The sequence below is a fragment of the Oncorhynchus tshawytscha genome, unplaced genomic scaffold, assembly GCF_018296145.1.
Source record: "Oncorhynchus tshawytscha isolate Ot180627B unplaced genomic scaffold, Otsh_v2.0 Un_scaffold_9311_pilon_pilon, whole genome shotgun sequence".
Classification (NCBI taxonomy): domain Eukaryota; kingdom Metazoa; phylum Chordata; class Actinopteri; order Salmoniformes; family Salmonidae; genus Oncorhynchus; species Oncorhynchus tshawytscha.
The window spans coordinates 298,282-324,138 of NW_024609770.1; the positions used below are offsets into that span (position 1 = coordinate 298,282).

General features: G+C 44.6%; 1 protein-coding gene and 1 long non-coding RNA gene across 3 annotated transcripts in view; both read left to right on the plus strand.

Annotated features, from left to right (window-relative positions):
- The first annotated feature begins 17 nt into the window (after positions 1-17).
- LOC121845816 lies at positions 18-6,436 on the plus strand. Its single transcript, XR_006082788.1, has 3 exons — positions 18-209; positions 4,533-4,627; positions 6,366-6,436. It is a non-coding gene; the product is annotated as an uncharacterized LOC121845816 (long non-coding RNA).
- Positions 6,437-12,854: 6,418 nt separating this feature from the next.
- The window catches only part of col9a1b (collagen, type IX, alpha 1b), a 37,762-nt gene continuing 24,759 nt past the window's right edge, over positions 12,855-25,857 (plus strand). Inside the window, exons 1-14 of one of the 2 annotated variants that reach the window (XM_042317812.1) lie at positions 12,855-13,611; positions 14,509-14,586; positions 15,114-15,134; positions 15,699-15,761; positions 16,023-16,058; positions 16,188-16,250; positions 19,152-19,205; positions 20,564-20,599; positions 20,834-20,857; positions 21,102-21,155; positions 22,083-22,136; positions 23,468-23,503; positions 23,601-23,657; positions 23,983-24,036. In XM_042317812.1, the coding sequence (XP_042173746.1) occupies positions 13,423-13,611; positions 14,509-14,586; positions 15,114-15,134; positions 15,699-15,761; positions 16,023-16,058; positions 16,188-16,250; positions 19,152-19,205; positions 20,564-20,599; positions 20,834-20,857; positions 21,102-21,155; positions 22,083-22,136; positions 23,468-23,503; positions 23,601-23,657; positions 23,983-24,036 (819 nt within the window). In that variant the 5' untranslated portion in view covers positions 12,855-13,422. Of the gene's footprint in view, positions 13,612-14,508; positions 14,587-14,858; positions 15,082-15,113; positions 15,135-15,698; positions 15,762-16,022; positions 16,059-16,187; positions 16,251-19,151; positions 19,206-20,563; positions 20,600-20,833; positions 20,858-21,101; positions 21,156-22,082; positions 22,137-23,467; positions 23,504-23,600; positions 23,658-23,982; positions 24,037-25,857 lie in introns of those variants that run through there. The other variant, XM_042317813.1, reaches the window with a different exon arrangement.

Below are 25,857 nucleotides of genomic sequence, written 5' to 3' on the forward strand. Positions count from 1 at the left end.
TGGTTGCTAGGGCTCATGGTTGCCAGGGGCCTTATCACACAGTGGGGTCAGCCAATCACATCTTTGGTTCCAGATCCCCAGATCCTGCCTCTCTCTCAGTCTCCTTCAAGCAGACACAGAGAGACCAGCAAGCTCATCTCTGACCTGCACATCAACAGCTGGACTCCCTCAAATCTATTTGGACATGTGGGATGGTGTGCTTGCACAAAGTGAGTGTGTAACATGTATATAATTATTGCTTGTTGTTCTTTATAGTTTTTACTATTGCTTATTGCATTCTGCCTCTGTGTATATCGTTGGTAGCATATCCATTTATACAGACCTTTATTACAATTATCATTGCTCTCGTGCTATCATACAGTATGTACAATGTATTCATTACCCCTGTTTTCTGTCCAGGACAGAACTACTACCATTCCACTACCTTTCCATGTACATTTCATCCGTGTGTGTGTGTGTGTGTCAATAAAGTATCCTTGTGTGCAACTCTGAGGTTGCCTTATTCCCCTCTTACCTGGGGAGGTGCTAGCAGGTTAAAGATTAGCCCAAATGGAGAGTCGCTCTCTTTCAGGTACCATAGAGAATGATAGAGGGCTCTAGTGCCCATAAGCCTGTTTTAGCATGGGCAGGGTCAGTGAGGACTTTCAACATTTAAGCCGTTTACTGGGTGGGACTTCCTATGTGTCGAGGAGGGATCACACAATGCCATCCAGGTCAGCAGGAGGGATCAGCCAATTAATTATACCTGTGAGCAAATATGCCATACCTGCAGGTGGCAGTAAGTCCCCAACCTTGCCTTTATAGCTGTTCAAACACACTCCAGGTGGTAGTATGCACACTTGCAGTTTGTTTTTCAACTCATAGAAAATGGACTACTTCAAAATGGAGATGGCTCACAGACTCCATAATGGGACAGATACAAAGAAGAGTCCTCTATCATTCTCTATGAGTGGTAATTGTTACGACTGATATGACAGATCCAGATTCCTCAGTGATTGAGTTTAGATGGGTTGCTTGGTCCATATCCCACCTGGATATGGTTGGAGATGAGGCATGCCAGGGTAAATGTGAAATCATCTTTTATAACTACTATCTATTATAGTGGTTGAGGGGGAACTGGCAGAACAGGGCTTGAACCAGTGACCCTGTAGGGCTGAGACCACCTGTGCCATAAAAGCCCTGGCCTCTTTGCAGATGTGCAGTAGTCTTTAGACTACTCTGTTAACTTTCTGTTGACATGTGATCTCTGGCACCTATTGGATACTGTGAAAAGGGAATGATGCAACTCCCAAAGATATCTGTAATGGTAAAGTGTAAACCAGGGGTAGGTAACCCTGGTCCTGGAGGGCCGTAGAAATGTCATGTTTTTGATTTAACCGACCTGGAAGACCAAGTGTGTTGAATTTAGGCAATCACTGAGATGATACATTTTTAACTAAGTTGCTCAGTGTGCTGCCTAGTTGGGATAGAATCCTGCAGTACCTGTGGCACACCAGGTACAGGGTTGTCTACCCCTGATGTAGGCTATGTATTACACATTAATGCAGGTGGCAGGCTATAGGCTACAAAATAAAATATCATATTGGGAGCCAATAGTCTATTTACTTCCTGCTTTAATTTGATCTCTGACTTGTATGAACACGGTAATGCATTTGATAAACACATGGAGTGTGTCCCAGATGGCACCCTATTGTGCATTTATTTTGACCAGAGCCCAATGGGATACCCTTTGGATACCCTATGGGATGCTCTATGGGATGCTCTATTGGATACCCTTTGGATGCTCTATGGGATGCTCTATGGGATAACCTATGGATACCCTATGGGATGCTCTATGGGATACCCTTTGGATACCCTATGGGATGCTCTATGGGATACCCTTTGGATACCCTATGGGATGCTCTATGGGATAACCTATGGATACCCTATGGGATGCTCTATTGGATAACCTATGGATACCCTTTGGATACCCTATGGGATGCTCTATTGGATAACCTATGGATACCCAATTGGATACCCTATGCGGTACCCTATGGATCCTCTATGGATACCCTATGGATACTCTATTGACACCCTATGGATACCCTATGGATACCCAATGGGATACCCTATGGGCCACCCTATGGGATACCCTATGGATACCCTATTTGGTACCCTATGGATAACCTATGGGCAACCCTATGGATACCCTATGGGCCACACTATGGGATACCCTATGGATGCTCTATGGAAACCCTATGGGATACCCTATATATACTCTATGGAAATCCTATGGGATACCCTATGGATACCCTATGGGCCACCCTATGGGGTGCTCTATGGGCCACCCTATGGATACCCTATGAACCACACTATGGAATACCCTATGGATGCTCTATGGAATACCCTATGGATACCCTATGGGATACCCTATAGATACCCCATGGATACTCTATGGAAACCCTATTGGATACCCTATGGAAACCCTATGGGGTACCCTATGGGATATCCTATGGATACCCTATGGGATGCTCTATGGGATAACCTATGGATACCTATGCGATACCCTATGGATACTCTATGGGCAACCCTATGGATACCCTATGGGCCACACTATGGGATACCCTATGGATGCTCTATGAAAACCCTATGGGATACCCTATATATACTCTATGGAAATCCTATGGGATACCCTATGGATACCCTATGGGCCACCCTATGGGGTGCTCTATGGGCCACCCTATGGATACCCTATGAACCACACTATGGAATACCCTATGGATGCTCTATGGAATACCCTATGGATACCCTATGGGATACCCTATAGATACCCCATGGATACTCTATGGAAACCCTATTGGATACCCTATGGAAACCCTATGGGGTACCCTATGGGATATCCTATGGATACCCTATGGGATGCTCTATGGGATAACCTATGGATACCTATGCGATACCCTATGGATACTCTATTGATACCCTATGGGATACCCTATGGATACCCAATGGGATACCCTATGGGCCACCCTATGGGATACCCTATAGATACCCTATGTATACCCTATTGGCCACCCTATGGATAACCTATGGGCCATCCTATGGGATACCCTATGGGCCACCCCATGGATACCCTATGGATACCCTATGGAATACCCTATGGATACTCTATGGATACCCTATGGAAACCCTATGGGATACCCTATGGAAACCCTATGGGATACCCTATGGAAACCCTATGGGATACCCTATGGATACCCTATGGAAACCCTATGGGATACCCTATGGATACCCTATGGAAACCCTATGGGATACCCTATGGAAACCCTATGGATACCCTATGGGATACCCTATGGGCCACCCTATGGGCCAAAAGTAGTGCACTATAAAGAGAATAGGGTGCCATATGGGACACAACCATGGGCTATAGAAACATATAACATTGTTAACCCTTATTAGCTCTTCCTGACCTTCAAAACTGAGTGCTTGTTGAAGAGTCTTTCTTCACATTACCTTCACCAAACAACAGTTTTGTTGGTGTCCTAAGTGTGAATCTATGGTGTGAACTGTGTGGAAATCTTTCAGTCAGGCTTGTATGGGAACAGATCACAGAGAATGAAGAGGACAGACATATTGGGAACACTGACTGTTCAAATAGGTCACCAGATAGGGGTGAGGGTGGTGTGGGTGGGGCTTGTCCGTCATACCATAACACCAAACCTGGATTCGGTTGATCCATTTTTCTCCTTCAATACATGCTCAGTATTAGTTGCATTTTTGGGGGGCCTACTACATGACATCTACCATCTGACTGACGATTAGTCATCATGATAATCAATGGTTTTAATCAATCTCATGTGACAGGGAGATGGTAATGAAATAACTAAACATTAAAACACACAGGTTCTTTCTTATCAGGGATGGAGCATGGGACACTTGCGTTATAACCCCTCTGAGATAAACATGTACGTCATACTTGGCATGGCCCCTCAGGAACTTCTATAGATGCACCATTGACAGCATCTTGTCTGCATCCCCACCTGGTATGGCAACTGCACTTCCATTAACTGCAAGGCTCTAAAGAGGGTGGTGTGGACTGCCCAATACATCACTGGGGGTGAGCTTGCTGCCCTCCAGGACATTTACACTCCCAGTCAATGCTGTTATTCTATTTATACACTATTTATTCACCTGTGTGACCAAGACACTATCCACTTTATAATGATAAAAACAGTCATACTTGACATAGTACATTCATCATTTAGACTGTATATCTGATTGTGTACATAACTGTTTTATTACAATGCATAATACCTTCTCACTACTTCTTGATTTCTGATGATTATATTGATATCGTACTGCACTGTGGAAGGAGCACCTTTATACCTGCTCTAAACTGTGTATATGACAAATACAATTTGATTTGAAATGGGAAACTAACCCTCGTACAGTGTTTAACCACCGGACCCACTCCCCTCCCCCGGAGAACAGTCTAAGTCACGCCTCAAAGGAAACCTCCTCAGTTTGCTAGTCTTACCAGAGGTGTTCTTTTGTAGGTTCTTCTTGTTCCTCACACAGCTGGGACCTGTGGACAGAGTTTACCAACCACAGAAAACCTGCTAAAGGCCTACTGAATGGGTGGATTAAAAAGGTATACATTCATTTATTGATTGATGTATGGAGGTATTGCTTTGCATTATCATGCTGCAATTATACAGTCATGCATGTATTAAATTTCACAGACTAAGCTATACATTTTGAACTGAACTGCAAATCTGTAGATCTTGGGTCTCCGACCTTGTTCCTGGAGAGCTCCCCTACTGTAAGCTTTTGCACCAGCTCCTGTTGTAACTACCCTGATTCATTTTATCAACCAGCTAATGATTCAAATCAGGTGCACTAGATTAGGGTTGGAAGTTAAAACGTGCAGGACGGTAGCTCACCAGGAAGAGGGTTGCAGAGCCCTGCTGTTGAGGATATAGGATTCTATATATAGGATTCTGTTTTTGGTACAAAGAGGGCTTATTCATCTGCTAACATCTGTATTCCTAACCTAACATCTATGTTCCTAACATCTGTGTTCCTAACATCTGTGTTCCTAACATCTGTGTTCCAACATCTGTGTTCCTAACATCTGTGTTCCTAACATCTGTATTCCTAACATCTGGGTTCCTAACATCTGTATTCCTAACATCTGTATTCCTAACATCTGCGTTCCTAACATCTTTATTCCTAACTTCTATGTTCCTAACATCTGTATTCCTAACATCTGCGTTCCTAACACCTGTGTCCCTAACATCTGCATTCCTAACATCTGCGTTCCTAACATCTGGGTTCCTAACATCTGCATTCCTAACATCTGTATTCCTAACATCTGTGTTCCTAACATCTGCGTTCCTAACACCTGTGTCCCTAACATCTGCGTTCCTAACATCTGTGTTCCTAACATCTGTATTCCTAACATCTGTATTCCTAACATCTGTATTCCTAACCTAACATCTGCGTTCCTAACATCTGTATTCCTAACCTAACATCTATGTTCCTAACATCTGTATTCCTAACCTAACATCTATGTTCCTAACATCTGCGTTCCTAACATCTGTATTAACCTAACCTAACATCTGCGTTCCTAACATCTGTATTTCCTAACATCTGCGTTCCTAACATCTGTATTCCTAACCTAACATCTATGTTCCTAACATCTGCGTTCCTAACATCTTTATTCCTAACTTCTATGTTCCTAACATCTGTATTCCTAACATCTGCGTTCCTAACACCTGTGTCCCTAACATCTGCATTCCTAACATCTGCGTTCCTAACATCTGGGTTCCTAACATCTGCATTCCTAACATCTGTATTCCTAACATCTGCGTTCCTAACACCTGTGTCCCTAACATCTGCGTTCCTAACATCTGTGTTCCTAATATCTGGGTTCCTAACACCTGTGTCCCTAACATCTGGGTTCCTAACACCTGTGTCCCTAACATCTGCGTTCCTAACACCTGTTTCCCTAACATCTGGGTTCCTAACACCTGTATTCCTAACATCTGCGTTCCTAACACCTGTGTCCCTAACATCTGCGTTCCTACACCTGTGTCCCTAACATCTGTGTCCCTAACACCTGTGTCCCTAACATCTGCGTTCCTAACATCTATGTTCCTAACATCTGCGTTCCTAACATCTGGGTTCCTAACATCTGCATTCCTAACATCTGTATTCCTAACATCTGCGTTCCTAACACCTGTGTCCCTAACATCTGCGTTCCTAACATCTGTGTTCCTAATATCTGCCTACCTAACATCTGGGTTCCTAAAATCTGGGTTCCTAACATTTGTGTCCCTAACATCTGCGTTCTTAACACCTGTGATGACATGACATTTGTATTTTAGGGAGGTCCTCCTCTACTTGTTATGCCATGTGATCCCACAATGCCTCAGCACAGGCTTTCACCCGCAGAGTAAGTATTATTTAATAATCTGTAGAAGACATACAAACAGTAGGGTAGTACATTTAATTCTCTTCTTAAACCCTGGCAAAAGCTTCATGTATAAGCGATGTGAATTCCCAATTTATGATGATGTGAACAGTTCTTATAGAAATGTATGGCTTACACTGCTGCCTTAGGAGATGTTACTAAAGATGTGAGGTCAGGAATGAGGGATGCTGAGGATGACGATAATGATGGTGATCATGATGATAATCAAATTTCAACATTTCATGATGGTAAGAAACTGATTGATACAATGGTGCAGCTAGGTATGACTGCATCAGTGAGCCAAGATGTCAAGTCTCGAGCCAGAGTGTTAGGCTTAAGAGGAAACAACCGACACTCAGAGATAATATTTATTCAGTGCTCACAGCAGGGCTACGTACAGCAGTGCAGCAGCTTTCCAAACACTGGGTGATTGGATGTCTGTCTGTCCACGTACTGTAATCACTGGGTGATTGGATGTCTGTCTGTCCACGTACTGTAATCACTGGGTGATTGGATGTCTGTCTGTCCACGTACTGTAATCACTGGGTGATTGGATGTCTGTCTGTCCACGTACTGTAATCACTGCAGTGGCAGCTTCTTTCAGTGTAAAGGTCAGGCTACAAGGCAATCAGCACTGGTGCAGGCTAGGAAGAAGGTGGCACTTGGATGTGCACACACGCGCACGCACGCACGCACACACACACACACACACACACACACACACACACACACACACACACACACACACACACACACACACACACACACACACACACACATCCTACTTCAGCCAAGACAAGTCAGTCTGTCTCTTCCTCTTTGCAGGGGTGTATATTTCCTCTGGAGCTGACAGTCAAACTGAGCAGGACCTGTGTCCTCCGATTAAGGTCGGAGAGGATAGTTTCCCAGGTCAGAGTTCAAACTACTGGGAACAAAACAACCATTCAAAAAATGAATTAAAACTATCCACATCAACAAGTATCCCTGATGTACTGTAACCTACCAACAGGTTTTTATATCATGTCCCAGTTTCACATTGCTGAGCCAGAAGAGGAACCGTTCAAAAGGGACCTGGATCAACCTCTCAGCATGTTGCCTACAAAATAGGGCCAGCATTCAACTTCAGAATTAACACAAGGTAAATAGCACTGGTCCAGTGGGTGGCTAGCGCTGTAGATGTAATGGATTATTATATTAGATTATTCTTTATTTATTCAGGGAAACCCATTGAGACCATGGTCTGAATCCCAAGGGTGCCCTGATCACAGCAATACAACAACCAATACAATGTCAAACAAACAACAATCAATCCCGAGCGGCTCCAGAACATCTAATTGTAAACAAGCTTCGTAAACAAACAGGGAGTAATGAATTGATCTACAGGCCTTCAATGAGAACCAGCCAACCTTTTGATACAGGATGCAGTTGTGAGTATTAAAACTGTCACCTGTGATAAAGTGAAGGGCTCTATGGTAGACAGCATCCTAAGGGTTAAAAGTAGTTAGTGGCTGCTTGTTGTATTCTGGGTAATGTGTCACCATAGTTAAGAACTGTCAGGAAAGTGGACTGTACAATCTGTTTCCTGCTGTTTAGGGAGAGGCAAGATCAATTTTTTTTTAAATAAGCCCACTTTAAATCTGAGCTTTTTAACAAGTTTATTTTAATTTAACTAGGCAAGTCAGTACAACAAATTCTCATTTTAAATGACAGCCTAGGTACAGTGGGTTAACTGCCTTGTTCAGGGGCAGAACAACAGATTTTTACCTTGTCAGATCGGGGATTCAAACTTGCAACCTTTCAGTTACTAGTCCAACGCTCTAACCTCTAGGCTACCTGCCTCTAACCACTAGGCTACCTGCCTCTAACCACTAGGCTACCTGCCTCTAACCACTAGGCTACCTGCCTCTAACCACTAGGCTACCTGCCTCTAACCACTAGGCTACCTGCCTCTAACCACTAGGCTACCTGCCTCTAACCACTAGGCTACCTGCCTCTAACCACTAGGCTACCTGCCTCTAACCACTAGGCTACCGGCCACAGTATGTTTTTTAAATGATAAATCCTTGTCAATCCAAAAGCCCAGATATTCATAGGCAGGAACCTGATCAATGGGAGAACCATTCAATTAATAAATATATAGTCCATTGGAGAAAAAGTGTGAGAATTAGAGAAAAACACATATTTAGTGTTGCCCACATTAAGTCCAACTTTTTAAAAAATCAGGGCATTCTGTAAGGCACCAAAGTCAGATTGCAGCTCTAACAACACCTGGTCAACAGTTGGGGCAATGGCATACATAACAGGATCATCTGCATACAGATGAATATTACAAGTTTGAACAAATAGACCAATATTATGTATAGAAATAGTGAATAGAACAGATCTCAGTACCGACCCCTGTGGTACACCTTTCCTAATATCCAGGAACCTAGACTTGACACCATCACAAATCACACACTGTACCCTGTCTGACAGATCATTCTCAAACCACTTGCAAGAAGCCTGATTCAGGCCTATTTCAGTCAACCTTTGAATGAGAGTGTGATGGTCAACAGTGTCAAAGTCCTTGGAAAGCTCTATAAATAAGGCAGCACAATGATTTTTATGATCCAAGCAACTTAACGCTTTATCTAAAAGGAGCGTAGCAGCTGAAACGGTGCTACTGTATGACCAGGTCTGAAACTCAATTCACATTAAGAATAGAACGAGAAGTTCTTATCTGTCAGTTGGTCAGGGATTCTAAAAGTTTGGAAAAGCAAGATCATTTGGAGATTGGACGGTAGTTATCTAAGTCAGAAGGATCTCCTCCTTTTGGTAGGGGGAGGACATGTGCCACTTTCCAGATCTTAGGGATAACACCAGAAACAATAGTCAAATTAATTATATACTGTTGGTTAACGGTTCTGCAATATTTGGCCAGAGAGCTGCAGTATTGGTGAACACTGCCATCTACCGGTCATGTTTGGTACTGTCCCTGTCCATGGTGCTGAATCTGGGTAACACACAGCACATTGCAGTATCTTATCTAGAGCAACTAACAAGAGCAATTAGGGTTAAGTGCCTTGCTCAAGGGCACATCGACAGATGTTTCACCCAGTTGGCTCGAACCAGCGACCTTTCAGTTACTGGCCCAAAGCTCTTAACCGCTGGGCTACCTCCCGCGCTAATAGGCCACATGAAGGGCCACTGCTCACTTTAGGAGAATTATACATTGTTTTAGCCATAGCATCACTTGTGTATAATTGAACTACAATTATATACGCTTTTTTGTAAATTACTCTGGACTCGATGTGTAAAGCATGTAGATGAAGAGACAACTAGGCCTTAACATATAGGCCTATTATGCATGGCGATGTTTGCCAACTTATCACAGGCAAGAAAGGTGACTATTTCTCTCCCATGTTTCAGATCAGCGTATCCCCTTGGACTACCGGTTGAATTTGCGTTTGTGACAGTTTTACGAATGAACGGCAGTACCGTAACCAAGAACTGGAATATTTGGCAAATGCAAGATTTGAACGGCGAAGAGCAGCTTGCCGTTAGACTGAACGGAGAATCGCTGTCTCTTGAATTCACCTTCACAACATTGAATAAAACACGAGAGACGACCGTTTTCCCTTTCCTACCGTTCCTCTTCAACTCTCAATGGCACAATATGTTACTGTAAGTCAGCAAGCGTTCTGTAACTCTGTCCGTGGATTGTGTTATGGTGGACTCTCAGAACACACCCCAGAGAGGTATAGTCAACCTGGATGGATACACGTGGATTGCGTTATGGTGGACTCTCAGAACACACCCCAGAGAGGTATAGTCAACCTGGATGGATACACGTGGATTGTGTTATGGTGGGCTCTCAGAACACACCCCAGAGAGGTATAGTCAACCTGGATGGATACACGTGGATTGTGTTATGGTGGACTCTCAGAACACACCCCAGAGAGGTATAGTCAACCTGGATGGATACACGTGGATTGTGTTATGGTGGACTCTCAGAACACACCCCAGAGAGGTATAGTCAACCTGGATGGATACACGTGGATTGTGTTATGGTGGACTCTCAGAACACACCCCAGAGAGGTATAGCAACCTGGATGGATACACGTGGATTGTGTTATGGTGGACTCTCAGAACACACCCCAGAGAGGTATAGTCAACCTGGATGGATACACGTGGATTGTGTTATGGTGGACTCTCAGAACACACCCCAGAGAGGTATAGTCAACCTGGATGGATACACGTGGATTGTGTTATGGTGGACTCTCAGAACACACCCCAGAGAGGTATAGTCAACCTGGATGGATACACGTGGATTGTGTTATGGTGGACTCTCAGAACACACCCCAGAGAGGTATAGTCAACCTGGATGGATACACGTGGATTGTGTTATGGTGGACTCTCAGAACACACCCCAGAGAGGTATAGTCAACCTGGATGGATACACGTGGATTGTGTTATGGTGGACTCTCAGAACACACCCCAGAGAGGTATAGTCAACCTGGATGGATACACGTGGATTGTTATGGTGGACTCTCAGAACACACCCCAGAGAGGTATAGTCAACCTGGATGGATACACGTGGATTGTGTTATGGTGGACTCTCAGAACACACCCCAGAGAGGTATAGTCAACCTGGATGGATACACGTGGATTGCGTTATGGTGGACTCTCAGAACACACCCCAGAGAGGTATAGTCAACCTGGATGGATACACGTGGATTCGTTATGGTGGACTCTCAGAACACACCCCAGAGAGGTATAGTCAACCTGGATGGATACACGTGGATTGTGTTATGGTGGACTCTCAGAACACACCCCAGAGAGGTATAGTCAACCTGGATGGATACACGTGGATTGTGTTATGGTGGACTCTCAGAACACACCCCAGAGAGGTATAGTCAACCTGGATGGATACACGTGGATTGTGTTATGGTGGACTCTCAGAACACACCCCAGAGAGGTATAGTCAACCTGGATGGATACACGTGGATTGTGTTATGGTGGACTCTCAGAACACACCCCAGAGAGGTATAGTCATACCTGGATGGACTCTCAGAACACACCCCGTCAACCTGGATGGATACACGTGGATTGTTATGGTGGACTCTCAGAACACACCCCAGAGAGGTATAGTCAACCTGGATGGATACACGTGGATTGTGTTATGGTGGACTCTCAGAACACACCCCAGAGAGGTATAGTCAACCTGGATGGATACACGTGGATTGTGTTATGGTGGACTCTCAGAACACACCCCAGAGAGGTATAGTCAACCTGGATGGATACACGTGGATTGTGTTATGGTGGACTCTCAGAACACACCCCAGAGAGGTATAGTCAACCTGGATGGATACACGTGGATTGTGTTATGGTGGACTCTCAGAACACACCCCAGAGAGGTATAGTCAACCTGGATGGATACACGTGGATTGTGTTATGGTGGACTCTCAGAACACACCCCAGAGAGGTATAGTCAACCTGGATGGATACACGTGGATTGCGTTATGGTGGCTCTCAGAACACACCCCAGAGAGGTATAGTCAACCTGGATGGATACACGTGGATTGCGTTATGGTGGGCTCTCAGAACACACCCCAGAGAGGTATAGTCAACCTGGATGGATACACGTGGATTGTGTTATGGTGGACTCTCAGAACACACCCCAGAGAGGTATAGTCAACCTGGATGGATACACGTGGATTGCGTTATGGTGGGCTCTCAGAACACACCCCAGAGAGGATTAGTCAACCTGGATGGATACACGTGGATTGTTATGGTGGCTCTCAGAACACACCCCAGAGAGGTATAGTCAACCTGGATGGATACACGTGGATTGTGTTATGGTGGACTCTCAGAACACACCCCAGAGAGGTATAGTCAACCTGGATGGATACACGTGGACGTTATGGTGGACTCTCAGAACACACCCCAGAGAGGTATAGTCAACCTGGATGGATACACGTGGATTGTGTTATGGTGGACTCTCAGAACACACCCCAGAGAGGTATAGTCAACCTGGATGGATACACGTGGATTGCGTTATGGTGGACTCTCAGAACACACCCCAGAGAGGTATAGTCAACCTGGATGGATACACGTGGATTGTGTTATGGTGGACTCTCAGAACACACCCCAGAGAGGTATAGTCAACCTGGATGGATACACGTGGATTGCGTTATGGTGGACTCTCAGAACACACCCCAGAGAGGTATAGTCAACCTGGATGGATACACGTGGGATTGCGTTATGGTGGACTCTCAGAACACACCCCAGAGAGGTATAGTCAACCTGGATGGATACACGTGGATTGCGTTATGGTGGACTCTCAGAACACACCCCAGAGAGGTATAGTCAACCTGGATGGATACACGTGGATTGCGTTATGGTGGACTCTCAGAACACACACCCCAGAGAGGTATAGTCAACCTGGATGGATACACGTGGATTGCGTTATGGTGGACTCTCAGAACACACCCCAGAGAGGTATAGTCAACCTGGATGGATACACGTGGATTGCGTTATGGTGGACTCTCAGAACACACCCCAGAGAGGTATAGTCAACCTGGATGGATACACGTGGATTGCGTTATGGTGGACTCTCAGAACACACCCCAGAGAGGTATAGTCAACCTGGATGGATACACGTGGATTGCGTTATGGTGGACTCTCAGAACACACCCCAGAGAGGTATAGTCAACCTGGATGGATACACGTGGATTGCGTTATGGTGGACTCTCAGAACACACCCCAGAGAGGTATAGTCAACCTGGATGGATACACGTGGATTGCGTTATGGTGGACTCTCAGAACACACCCCAGAGAGGTATAGTCAACCTGGATGGATACACGTGGATTGCGTTATGGTGGACTCTCAGAACACACCCCAGAGAGGTATAGTCAACCTGGATGGATACACGTGGATTGCGTTATGGTGGACTCTCAGAACACACCCCAGAGAGGTATAGTCAACCTGGATGGATACACGTGGATTGCGTTATGGTGGACTCTCAGAACACACCCCAGAGAGGTATAGTCAACCTGGATGGATACACGTGGATTGCGTTATGGTGGACTCTCAGAACACACCCCAGAGAGGTATAGTCAACCTGGATGGATACACGTGGATTGCGTTATGGTGGACTCTCAGAACACACCCCAGAGAGGTATAGTCAACCTGGATGGATACACGTGGATTGGAAAGCTGAAGGATAACCCCGTTTTAGCAGTGCCAGCAAGTTGATTGTTTTGTAAACTTGTGCTTAGCCTCATTTCATAAGGCTAGTCCTATGGCAAGTACAAGAGGTTTGGGACTTTAAGGCACAATAGTGACTGCGCTTGTTAAGTAACGGCAGGGCCACTCCAAATATTCAAACCTAGTTTTTCGGCATACACTTTAGCCTACACTCTCCTACATACACTCTAGCCTACACTCTCCTACATACACTCTAGCCTACATTGGAGAGTTTTACTGTAAATGACCTACACCGAGAGTGACTTTTTAGCTGAATGCGGCCTATGTGGAATGCGTGGCGCTCCGCCATGTCAATTTCTACAAATAAGTGGGAATTGTAACACAGAGGTTCTAGTCCAGAAGATAACCTGGCTGTGTCTAGGGAAGACCAGGCAAAGTTTCTATGATGGCAGCGCAATATTATAGGGAGATGTTTGTAATATAGTCCCAAAGCTAAATCACAGAGTAAAAGTCCGCGTAATATCGCGCTTAATTGCCCTTTGATAATACTTGTCCAAGTGGTTTGGGATGTTTTTAAAAATATATATTTATCATCAGGCAGGTTCACTCCATTCATGGTCACAGTAAAGAGATATTAATAACATTACAATCAGTAGTTATCTTACTGCTAGGGTCAAATTAGTATGATTAGTTGAGAATCAAGCATGTAATGTGATGTGAGGACTAGGCCTACATGATGATTTAGCCGATTGAGGATTGGTGACGATACCTAATGATTTAACTATCACTATTTTGCCAATTATAATATATATAGGTTGTGAATGTGACTTATGTCCGAGTGATTATTATTATTGTATTTATTTTTCAGTTTGAACTCCAATCGATGCACATTGATTGTGATGTGGGGCGACCACAGACCTGCAATGACCTACCAGCCAGGACGTCGGTAAGAACCATTGACAAAACAGACTGCAACCACCGGTCAAATGATCGAACTTAATTATCAAAATAGCCAGTACAGAGGCTGGTATTATCTAGTCCAGACAACCACTGTAAATAAACCACATGAAAGATGAACAATAAATCCCAAGCCAATAAATCCCAAGCCATTTAAATCGCCCGCTATTATTTTCCATTCCCCCCCCCCCCAGTCTGTTCGGGCGCAGTCCGTGAATTCTGCCAATCACTTCCGAAAACTAAGCAGGTCATGAATATGCATAAGGCTTTGATGCCTATGGTACCTCTGGCGGTTCAGTTGGTAGAAACGGATTCAGTTGGGTGACTTTTTTTGTCGGGGTCCGTCAACCCAACTCATCCAAGAAAAAGGAAACCATTTTTAGCCGTTCTTGCTGTCTGGGAGGGAAGAGCAGGAGAGACCATGGTTCACGGGCAACTTTTTTGGGTACTTTTGGTGCAGATTGTCCTTATTTGCTCCACACAAGTAAGTCCTTCTCTGTGTACCTCTGTTCTCAGGTTGATGAAATAGTACTTCAGGTGAGTGTATCTACATTATGTTATTCTCATGGATTTATTGTTGTGGAATCAACTAGCAGAATGTCCAGATTCTAGTTGGTCTAGTCATGCAAGAGAATTTGTTCTAATACTGAAACAAATCAAAGGATGATCATTTCATTTTTGTAGCTGGGTGACTGTGACTGAGCATACAGTATTTACTTACATCATGTACTCACTGGGTACTCACTGGGTACACACTGGTTGAATCAACGCTGTTTCCACATCATTTCAATGAAATGCCGTTGGAACCTAAATGTAATAGATGTAGAATTGATGTCTGCCCAGTGGGTAGCTACTATCACATGGATTGAACACATTTCTCAGAACAAAGGGTATTTGCTTCAGTTGTGTCTTATGTTTGCTTTGCTATGGCAGTTATGCACCTGTTATTCCTTGAATGAATTATTATTGGCTAAGCCTAATGGAGACTTCTGCTTCTCCTTCATTTTCAGACATACAGTATGTCCCATACAGATGTATGTTCATTATGTATAGCAATAATATCCATAGCTGATTGCATTGTTTGACCGTCTCTTTGTCCAGAGGGCCTCGGGCCCCGTCGGCCCTCCAGGACCTGCAGGTGTCCCAGGAATTGATGGTGTCGCTGTAAGTTCTCTCCTCTATTAACTTGAATTATCTTCCAAATGATAAAGAGCATTATCACAACTCATCTTCATAATTATGTGATTATATGATTTGAATGGTGGGCGAGCACAACCCTTTTTACAAACATAACCAGCTGCATACTGAAGAGTTGGAATTAGACCAATTATGTATAAACACATATGTATACATTTGTGAATATATATAGATATATATTTATATATTTATCTATGCATTTCACATGTAGGCCTTTTTCTATTTCAGGGTGAGAGGGGAGACGACGGAGAGGATGGCCCTGCTGTAATTATAAACTTTTCATTTTTTTCTTCTGTTAACACAATACGATGTCATTATCATCTAGTAATTCTGATGTATTTGACTGTCAGTATGTTGTTGTTGTTCTGCTTTCTATTGTGGTTGTGTTGTTAGGGTCCTGATGGAGATGCAGGTAAACTAGGCTCAGCCGGGTTGCCAGGTGTGCCCGGGGCTGATGTGAGTATCCTGTTTCAAATCATTCATCCTTTGCCTTCAATTTCCTGTTTGTCGTCATTGGCACCTTTTTTTGTCATCTTTGATGATAGCAATAGTGAACTAGTCATGATGACTGTCATACTCAGGTTATAGCAGCAGTACAGTAGCTAGGGGGTGGAACTTCTCAATATGTGCACCTTCTACCCTTAAAATTATTATCTTGCTCCATCAACGTGTTGAGGTGGTGGTAATGACCCCTTCTTTACCCAAGAGAGGAGCCAATCAATCTTTACCCAAGAGAGGAGCCAATCAATCTTTACCCAAGAGAAGAGCCAATCAATCTTTACCCAAGAGAAGAGCCAATCAATCTTTACCCAAGAGAGGAGCCAATCAATCTTTACCCAAGAGAGGAGCCAATCAATCTTTACCCAAGAGAGGAGCCAATCAATCTTTACCCAAGAGAAGAGCCAATCAATCTTTACCCAAGAGAAGAGCCAATCAATCTTTACCCAAGAGAAGAGCCAATCAATCTTTACCCAAGAGAAGAGCCAATCAATCTTTACCCAAGAGAGGAGCCAATCAATCTTTACCCAAGAGAGGAGCCAATCAATCTTTACCCAAGAGAAGAGCCAATCAATCTTTACCCAAGAGAGGAGCCAATCAATCTTTACCCAAGAGAGGAGCCAATCAATCTTTACCCAAGAGAGGAGCCAATCAATCTTTACCCAAGAGAAGAGCCAATATATCTTTACCCAAGAGAGGAGCCAATCAGAGAAAAATGTGAAGAATTTTCAAGCAGGCCAAATATATATATATTAACCTTTATAGTAACCTTTATTTAACTAGGCAAGTCAGTTAAGAATAAATTATTACATACAATGACGGCCTACACCGGCCAAACCTGGACGACGCTGGGCCTATTGTGCGCGGCCCTATGGGACTCCCAATCACGGCCGGTGGTGATACAGCCTGGATTCAAACCAGGGTGTCTGTAGTGATGCCTCTAGCACTGAGATGCAGTGCCTCAGACCGCTGAACCAGGGTGTCTGTAGAGATGCCTCTAGCACTGAGATGCAGTGCCTCAGACCGCTGAACCAGGGTGTCTGTAGAGATGCCTCTAGCACTGAGATGCAGTGCCTCAGACCGCTGAACCAGGGTGTCTGTAGAGATGCCTCTAGCACTGAGATGCAGTGCCTCAGACCGCTGCGCCACTCGGGAGCAAAGAAAAGGCTAAGAATCTGACAGTTTCCTTTGTAACACAACAGTCTCTTTGTTCAGGCAGAGAGAAGGAAGGCCTGCACTTAATTAACTGTAGCTTCCATCCAAATTGGAGGGAGAAAAGAGGGTTAGGAAAACACTCGTAGGATATTAGTTTGTACTGATATCCTAAAGCATACTATTAAGTGTACATGATCCATGTATCACTTTGTACGCAGTTTGCATTTCAGTCACACTTCTGCTGTAGGTTCACAAAGTGACTGTAGTAGGTTTATAGAGGGTGAATTAAGGCATACGGATGAGATATCAAACATTAGGAACACCTTCCTAATATGGAGTTCCCCCCTTTTGCCAGTACTGCCCCTACTTGTCAGGGCATGGACTCTACAAGATGTCCAAAGCGTTCCACAGGGTTGACTCCAATGCTTCCCACAGTTGTGTCAAGTTGGCTGGATGTCCTTTGGCTGGTGGACCATTCTTGATACACACAGGAAACTGTTGAGAGTGAAAAAGCCAGCAGTGTTGCAGTTCTTGACACAAACCGGTGCGCCTGGCACCTACTACCATACCCTGTTCAAAGGCACTTCAATATGTCGTCTTGCCCATTCACCCTCTGAATGGTACACATAGACAATCCATGTTTCAGTTGTCTCAAGGCTTAAAAGTCCTTCTTTGACCTGCCTCCTCCCCTTCATCTACACTGATGGAAGTGGATTTAACAAGTGACATCAATAAAGGATTGTACCTTTGACCTGGATTGACCTGGTCAGTCTATGTAATGGAAAGAGCAGGTGTTCTTCATGTTTTTATACTCAGTGTACATGGATATTGTTGTTTGTGTCCAGAAAATGATTGCTGTGAAGTGTTTTTTTTATTATTTTGCCAATATTTTTTCTCACGTCCATAAAGCCTTAGTGAAACAGTACCCAGCAGTGTTTGTGCTGTGGGTGTCTCCAGTCCCAGTTGGATCCTCAGGCTGCTGTGGAATGATACCTGTCAATGGGGCTTGTTTGAGTTGGACCAGAGGAATGTGGGTTAGGGTTAACCACTCTCCCAGTAACTGTCTCAGAGAGATGTCTCAGTTTGTCTCAGATGCTCTGTAGTGTCCTGACCGTGGTGTCTGTGGAGATAATTCCTATTCCAGACTAGATGCCATCATCTATTCAAACTAAACATGATCTATCTTAAATCAATATAATCCAAGGAAGCGTTTGTTGAAACTATTTAGAAAATGCCAACCTCAGTCAGAGAATGGAGATGAGCATGTATTTCAGAGCTTTGCCATTCTGTCAAGCTGTGCTGGAAAGTACTGGATACAGGTTTCTGCTAATGCACAGTATCTACCGATTCATTCATTGTGGGTGGGGCATCGTTTAGCCCTGCCCACATACACACGCCTACTTCTGAGCTCCTCCCACTCCATTAGCTGTGTGACATACGCAACTTTTTTGTGACATCATGTACATATACAGCTGGAATTATTATGAGATTAGGAAGATTTAAAGCACACCTTAAAGTTGGTAAAGTTGCAAAAACATTTCTTAGAGAAAGATATTTTGTTATGATCGCTTATGAAAAGGTAACTAACTCTTATGGTTTTCTAGCGTACAGCTGATCTCCTACTGACGTTGGACAACATTTCTGTCTTTGTTGTGATGGATTAGTGAAGCCTGGTCTCTCTCTCCTCTCTTCCTGTCTCTGCAGGGTTTGACTGGTCCTACTGGAGACGAAGGTCCCGATGGTCCCCTTGGACAGAAAGTGAGTAACTAATCACTAATGAGCCCTTTAATGTTTCTGCTTCATAGACTCTCAGACAGTCTGTTCCCAGATGTGTTGGTGCTGTCTTGTCCATTCCTTTGGTCATTGTCACACCAGACAGTACAATCAGATCTGGGCCCAGGGTAACTCTCAGCCGGGTGACTGAGCCAAGCTGCTGACCGTCCATTCGCCCACTGTGTTGGCAGGCAAGACAGCAGGAATTACAATTACAACGCGTAAAGCAATTCCTCATGACAAATGAGCTTTAATCCCTGATCCCTGATCCCTCCCTGCCAGAGTTCTGGGTAATCTCCGTGGGGAACCAGGCCCAAGCATCATAGTCGTGTTCATTAGGAAAAGCAAGGAAAACATTTTTAAAACGTTTTGCAACGGAGAACAAAATGAGAGTTTCTTATTGGACGAATTCACTAAGTCCCTCCCAATTTTTTTCCTTCATTTTGGTGCATAATGAACAGGACCCAAGCCTTGGGGGAACATTTGCTGGGCCAAGTGCACCCTGCATGGCTCAGGTTCTCAGTCACAGGATTAAACTGAAAGAATGTTAATTCAGTCTGTGAAGTCTCTAGTTAAGTAATTACTCAGACGGCTTCATTTGTCTAAGAAGGAAATTGTCCAGAATATTTGGTGGTCAAAAGTGTCAAAAGGATACGGAGTAGGATCCTGTTGGTCTGTGTTTCTGATGAGATGAAAGCATGTCTTTATGGAGAAATACTTTGTTTTCCACATACATAGTTTGTTGAGTCTCTAGTTAATGATTTTACTCAGATGCCTTCATTTGTCTAAGAAGGAAAAGAAATTGTCGAGAATATTACAGCACAGGAACCAAACAGCTGCAGAATTTAGTTGGTGTGTGTTTAGTGTGTGTTTAGTGTGTGTTTAGTGTATGTTTGGTGTGTGTTTGGTGTGTGTTTGGTGTGTGTTTGGTGTGTGTTTAGTGTGTGTTTGGTGTGTGTTTAGTGTGTGTTTGGTGTGTGTTTGGTGTGTGTTTGGTGTGTGTTTAGTGTGTGTTTGGAACAGTCGCTAGACTATTACAGTATAAGAATACAAGTTGTGTGAATATATGCAACAGAGGCTTTTATCCAAAGCATCTTAGAGTTTTAGTATGTGTCTGTGGTCCTGGTGGAAATAGGAAAGAATACTGAATTCTGTTTGTGTTTACATGACAAGCTAAAAACATGTCTTTATGGGGAAAATACTTGTATGTCTTCTACATGCATAGTTTGCTTTGGGTGCTGGATGGGGGATGATTAACTCACAGTATATATTAGATATTCTCTTTACTGTTGTCTCATGTTCACTGTGTTTTCAAACTGACATGCTATTTTACTTTGTTTCAGGGTGAACCCGGGAAACCAGGACCTCGTGGACTAGCTGTGAGTTACATCATTCTCTATGAACCACTCATTCATTAGTGGAATCAGTCCATACTGAAGACTCAGAGGGCCCAGCTATAGAGCATTCTGCTTTCTCACATCACATGAAACATAGCTTCTAAGGCTTATTAATGAAGCCTTCATAGAGCCTTCATAGAGCCTTCATAGAGCCTATAAAAATGCTGTAGTATCTTATGTCATTGACTCATCTGGTGCTTCTGTTTTCCTCCATAGGGCGTTGGAGACGATGGACCCCCTGTTAGTATTTTACAGTATTATTAATTACACATTCACACATGACACACGTATTACATCTTTATGGTACAGTATCTAGTAAAATGTCGTTCATATTAGTCATGGTAAGATACCTTTGATGCATTCGGAAGACATATTGTTGAAAAACTTTCAAAACTATGAAAAATGCAATAACAACAAAAAAGTATATGATAAATTTGTACAAAGTCATAATTTTCAGTGAATTAATAGGTGTTTCTCTGAACAGGGACCCCCGGGGCCAGGAGGACTTCCAGGTGATTTGGGAAAAGGTGGACCCCCTGTGAGTATCAGTTACAGACCCTCATAACCTAATGATCCTCATCACCTAACGATCCTCATCACCTAACAATCCCCTTGCCTTAATGATCCCCATGAACTAACGATCCTCATCACCTAACGATCCTCATCACCTAACGATCAACAGCTAATGGGGATCCTTAATAAATACAAATACCTAAACGATCCTCATCACCTCACACTCCTCATCACCTAACGATCCTCATCACCTAACGATCCTCATCACCTAACGATCCTCATCACCTCACACTCCTCATGACCTAACGATCCTCATCACCTCACACTCCTCATCACCTAATGATCCTCATCACCTAACGATCCTCATCACCTCACACTCCTCATGACCTAACGATCCTCATCACCTCACACTCCTCATCACCTAACAATCTTCATCACCTAACGATCCTCAGGACATATAGATCCTCATAGATCCTCTGTCCACATAGTGATTCCCTATGTAGACAGAGCTTGAATTGGGCCGAACAGACCGGTGCTTTTCTCCTGCTTGATTTCTGTCAGGTGAAAATAAACAGTACTGGACCCTAAAATCCTGAGTACCAGCTCCTATTTCAGTCCACTTCAAGCACTGCATGTAGATAGTTTGGGAGCTGGCGTCTTAGTGCCAAATATGGCTGATTGGATGTGCAGCATACAAGGCTGCTGAGGGGAGGATGCCTCATAATAACGGCTGGAACGGAGTGAATGGAATGGCATCAAACGCCTGGAAACCATGTGATTGATGTATTTGATACCGTTCCACTAATACCGCTCCAGCTCGTCCTCCCCAATTAAGGTGCCACCAACTTCCTGTGATGTACAGTACCTCCTCTGTCAGGAACGTCAATCAAAAGGTGAATGAAAATGGACCATCCCTGTTTGTTTGATCTGCTTTCTATGTCCGTTACCACAGGGTGCTATGGGAGTGAGAGGACCAACAGGACCTGGTGGATCAGTAGGGCCGAGAGTGAGTAGTACATCTGTGGATCAGCAGGGCCTAGAGTGAGTAGTACATCTGTGGATCAGCAGGGCCTAGAATGAGTAGTACATCTGTGGATCAGCAGGGCCGAGAGTGAGTAGTACATCTGTGGATCAGTAGGGCCAAGAGTGAGTAGTACATCTGTGTAGGGCAGTAGTAGTACATCTGTGGATCAGCAGGGCCTAGAATGAGTAGTACATCTGTGGATCAGCAGGGCCTAGAATGAGTAGTACATCTGTGGATCAGCAGGGTAGAATGAGTACATCTGTGGATCAGCAGGGCCTAGAATGAGTAGTACATCTGTGGATCAGCAGGGCCTAGAGGGTGAGTGGTACATCTGTGGATCAGCAGGGCCTAGAATGAGTAGTACATCTGTGGATCAGCAGGGCCTAGAGTGAGTAGTACATCTGTGGATCAGCAGGGCCTAGAGTGAGTAGTACATCTGTGGATCAGTAGGGCCTAGAGTGAGTGGTACATCTGTGGATCAGCAGGGCCTAGAGTGAGTAGTACATCTGTGGATCAGCAGGGCCTAGAATGAGTAGTACATCTGTGGATCAGCAGGGCCTAGAGTGAGTAGTACATCTGTGGATCAGCAGGGCCTGTGGAGTGAGGGTAGTACATCTGTGGATCAGCAGGGCCTAGAATGAGTAGTACATCTGTGGATCAGCAGGGCCTAGAGTGAGTAGTACATCTGTGGATCAGCAGGGCCTAGGTGAGTAGTACATCTTGGATCAGCAGGGCCTAGAGTGAGTAGTACATCTGTGGATCAGCAGGGCCTAGAGTGAGTAGTACATCTGTGGATCAGCAGGGCCTAGAGTGAGTAGTACATCTGTGGATCAGCAGGGCCTAGAGTGAGTAGTACATCTGTGGATCAGCAGGGCCTAGAGTGAGTAGTACATCTGTGGATCAGCAGGGCCTAGAGTGAGTAGTACATCTGTGGATCAGCAGGGCCTAGAGTGAGTAGTACATCTGTGGATCAGTAGGGCCTAGAGTGAGTGGTACATCTGTGGATCAGCAGGGCCTAGAGTGAGTGGTACATCTGTGGATCAGCAGGTACATCATCTGTGGATCAGCAGGGCCTAGAATGAGTAGTACATCTGTGGATCAGCAGGGCCTAGAGTGAGTAGTACATCTGTGGATCAGCAGGGCCTAGAGTGAGTAGTACATCTGTGGATCAGCAGGGCCTAGAGTGAGTAGTACATCTGTGGATCAGTAGGGCCTAGAGTGAGTAGTACATCGAACACAGAGTAGTACGTTGAACAGTCATCTACTCTTCCTAATCAACTGATTAACAATTCTCAAAATGATGTGTTTTTCAGGGTGCAGCAGGGATGCAGGATTTGAGTGCCGAGCTGGTAAGACTTTGTTCGTTCAAGTTCACACAATTCAGTGCCTGGCATTACACGTATGAGTGATAATCTGACCCTGTTGATTTATCCTGCTGCTGCTTAGTGCCCTGGTGCCTGTCCACCTGGGACACCTGGTCATCCCGGCCTCCCTGGCATGAAGGTGAGTCAAGGGTCAAGGGTCAGGGGCCAAGGAGAGTGCATGCCCTCACTAGTGTATCATATGAAGTTATGTAATGGATAAACGTTCTCAGTGGTGTGCTAGGAAGGGCATTGGAACATAGCCAGTGGTGTATTGATAGCTTGGTCTCATAAGTTATCATATATTGTGCTAATGGTAACCATAGCTGCTTCAACCTACAGCCTCACAGAAGTCATTGGTTTAAATTTATTCTATTGTCTTCACAGTTAGTATAATGATAGTCTAACAGTGATATGTGATAGAGATTGGGGAGGGTGTTTAAGCTTCATGTTCCTCTGTTTTCTAGGGTCACAAAGGAGTAAAAGGGGAAGGAGGAGAGCCTGGGAAACAAGGGCACAAGGTAAGGGCTTACATTTTTGACACATTCAGAGAACTGAACAAAAACCTACACGGCATTAAAATGACATGGTCCAGAACTAGGTTTAGTCTGTTTCTTGGAAAACCAGACCAGATGTTTCCATGACATAAAATAAGCTTGGAGCTTTGTAGCTCCTCGGGTCTCATTGCTTCATGTGATGCGTCATAAGATCAGCTTTACATCTTGACTGACCAAGATATTCAGATTAGACATTACAAGAAATACTCTCACTGCTACTTCTTAGCTGTCAGCGTCCAGCCTGTGATCCATGTGGTCAGGGCCTGATATCCATCCGGTCAGGGCCTGATATCCATCCAGTCAGGGCCTGAGATCCATGCAGTCAGGGCCTGAGATCCATGTGGTCAGGGCCTGTGATCCATGCAGTCAGAGCCTGTGATCCATGCAGTCAGGGCCTGAGATCCATGCAGTCAGGGCCTGAGATCCATGCAGTCAGGGCCTGAGATCCATGCAGTCAGGGCCTGTGATCCATGCAGTCAGGGCCTGAGATCCATGCGGTCAGGGCCTGTGATCCATGCGGTCAGGGCCTGTGATCCATGCGGTCAGGGCCTGTGATCCATGCGGTCAGGGCCTGTGATCCATGCGGTCAGGGCCTGTGATCCATGCGGTCAGGGCCTGTGATCCATGCGGTCAGGGCCTGTGATCCATGCGGTCAGGGCCTGTGATCCATGCAGTCAGGGCCTGTGATCCATGCAGTCAGGGCCTGTGATCCATGCAGTCAGGGCCTGTGATCCATGCGGTCAGGGCCTGTGATCCATGCGGTCAGGGCCTGTGATCCATGCGGTCAGGGCCTGTGATCCATACAGTCAGGGCCTGAGATCCATGCAGTCAGGGCCTGAGATCCATGCAGTCAGGATCTCTACCTGCTATAGGATCTCTGCCTGCTATAGGATCTCTACCTGCTATAGGATCTCTGCCTGCTATAGTATCTCTACTTGCTATAGCATCTCTACCTGCTATAGGATCTCTACCTGCTATAGGATCTCTGCCTGCTATAGTGTCTCTACATGCTATAGGATCTCTACCTGCTTATAGGATCTCTGCCTGCTATAGGATCTCTATCTGCTATAGGATCTCTACCTGCTATAGGATCTCTGCACAACATAAACCTCACACTTTTTCATATTTTTGCCTCATTTCATTTAGAAAGGCTGTGAGTGATATGTTGCCTGAAAGTAAACTATTTCCATGTCTGCGTCCCCAATGACACCTCATTCCCTACATAATGCTCTACTTATGAACACAGCCCTATGGGCCCTGGTCAAAAGTAGAGCACTTTATAGGGATTAGGGTTTGATTTGGGACGCAGACCATGTTAGTGATGCAGGGGTTATGGTTGATGTGGAATGCCATGCTAACACATCCACACTCAGCCCTGTAATGGTTCCATACATCCATATATAAGGAAATAAGTTCAGTTCTATACCCAAGTCACTTCATCACCTAGTGGCCTATAACTCCATTCACTGTCTGTCTGTCTGGATTCAAGACTCCATGTATCCATATGGACTGTAAATGACTTTCTCCATGTATAGAATTCAGCCTTGCTTAGTGGCTCTATTGAAGGGTGTCTGGTGTAGAACATGCATGCTTTTCACTCACAAGTCAAAGTGTGTAGTCTCTGACAGCTGACAGCACTCACACCTTTGGCAATGTGATCAGTGGTAGAGTCCATTTCATTGAAACGTGTGTCATGTATCTGAGTCAACGAGGCTGTAGGAACATTGATTTAAAGTCCATGGGAGTTGTTTTGCGGCCATTAAAGTTGTTTTGAAACAGCTTACA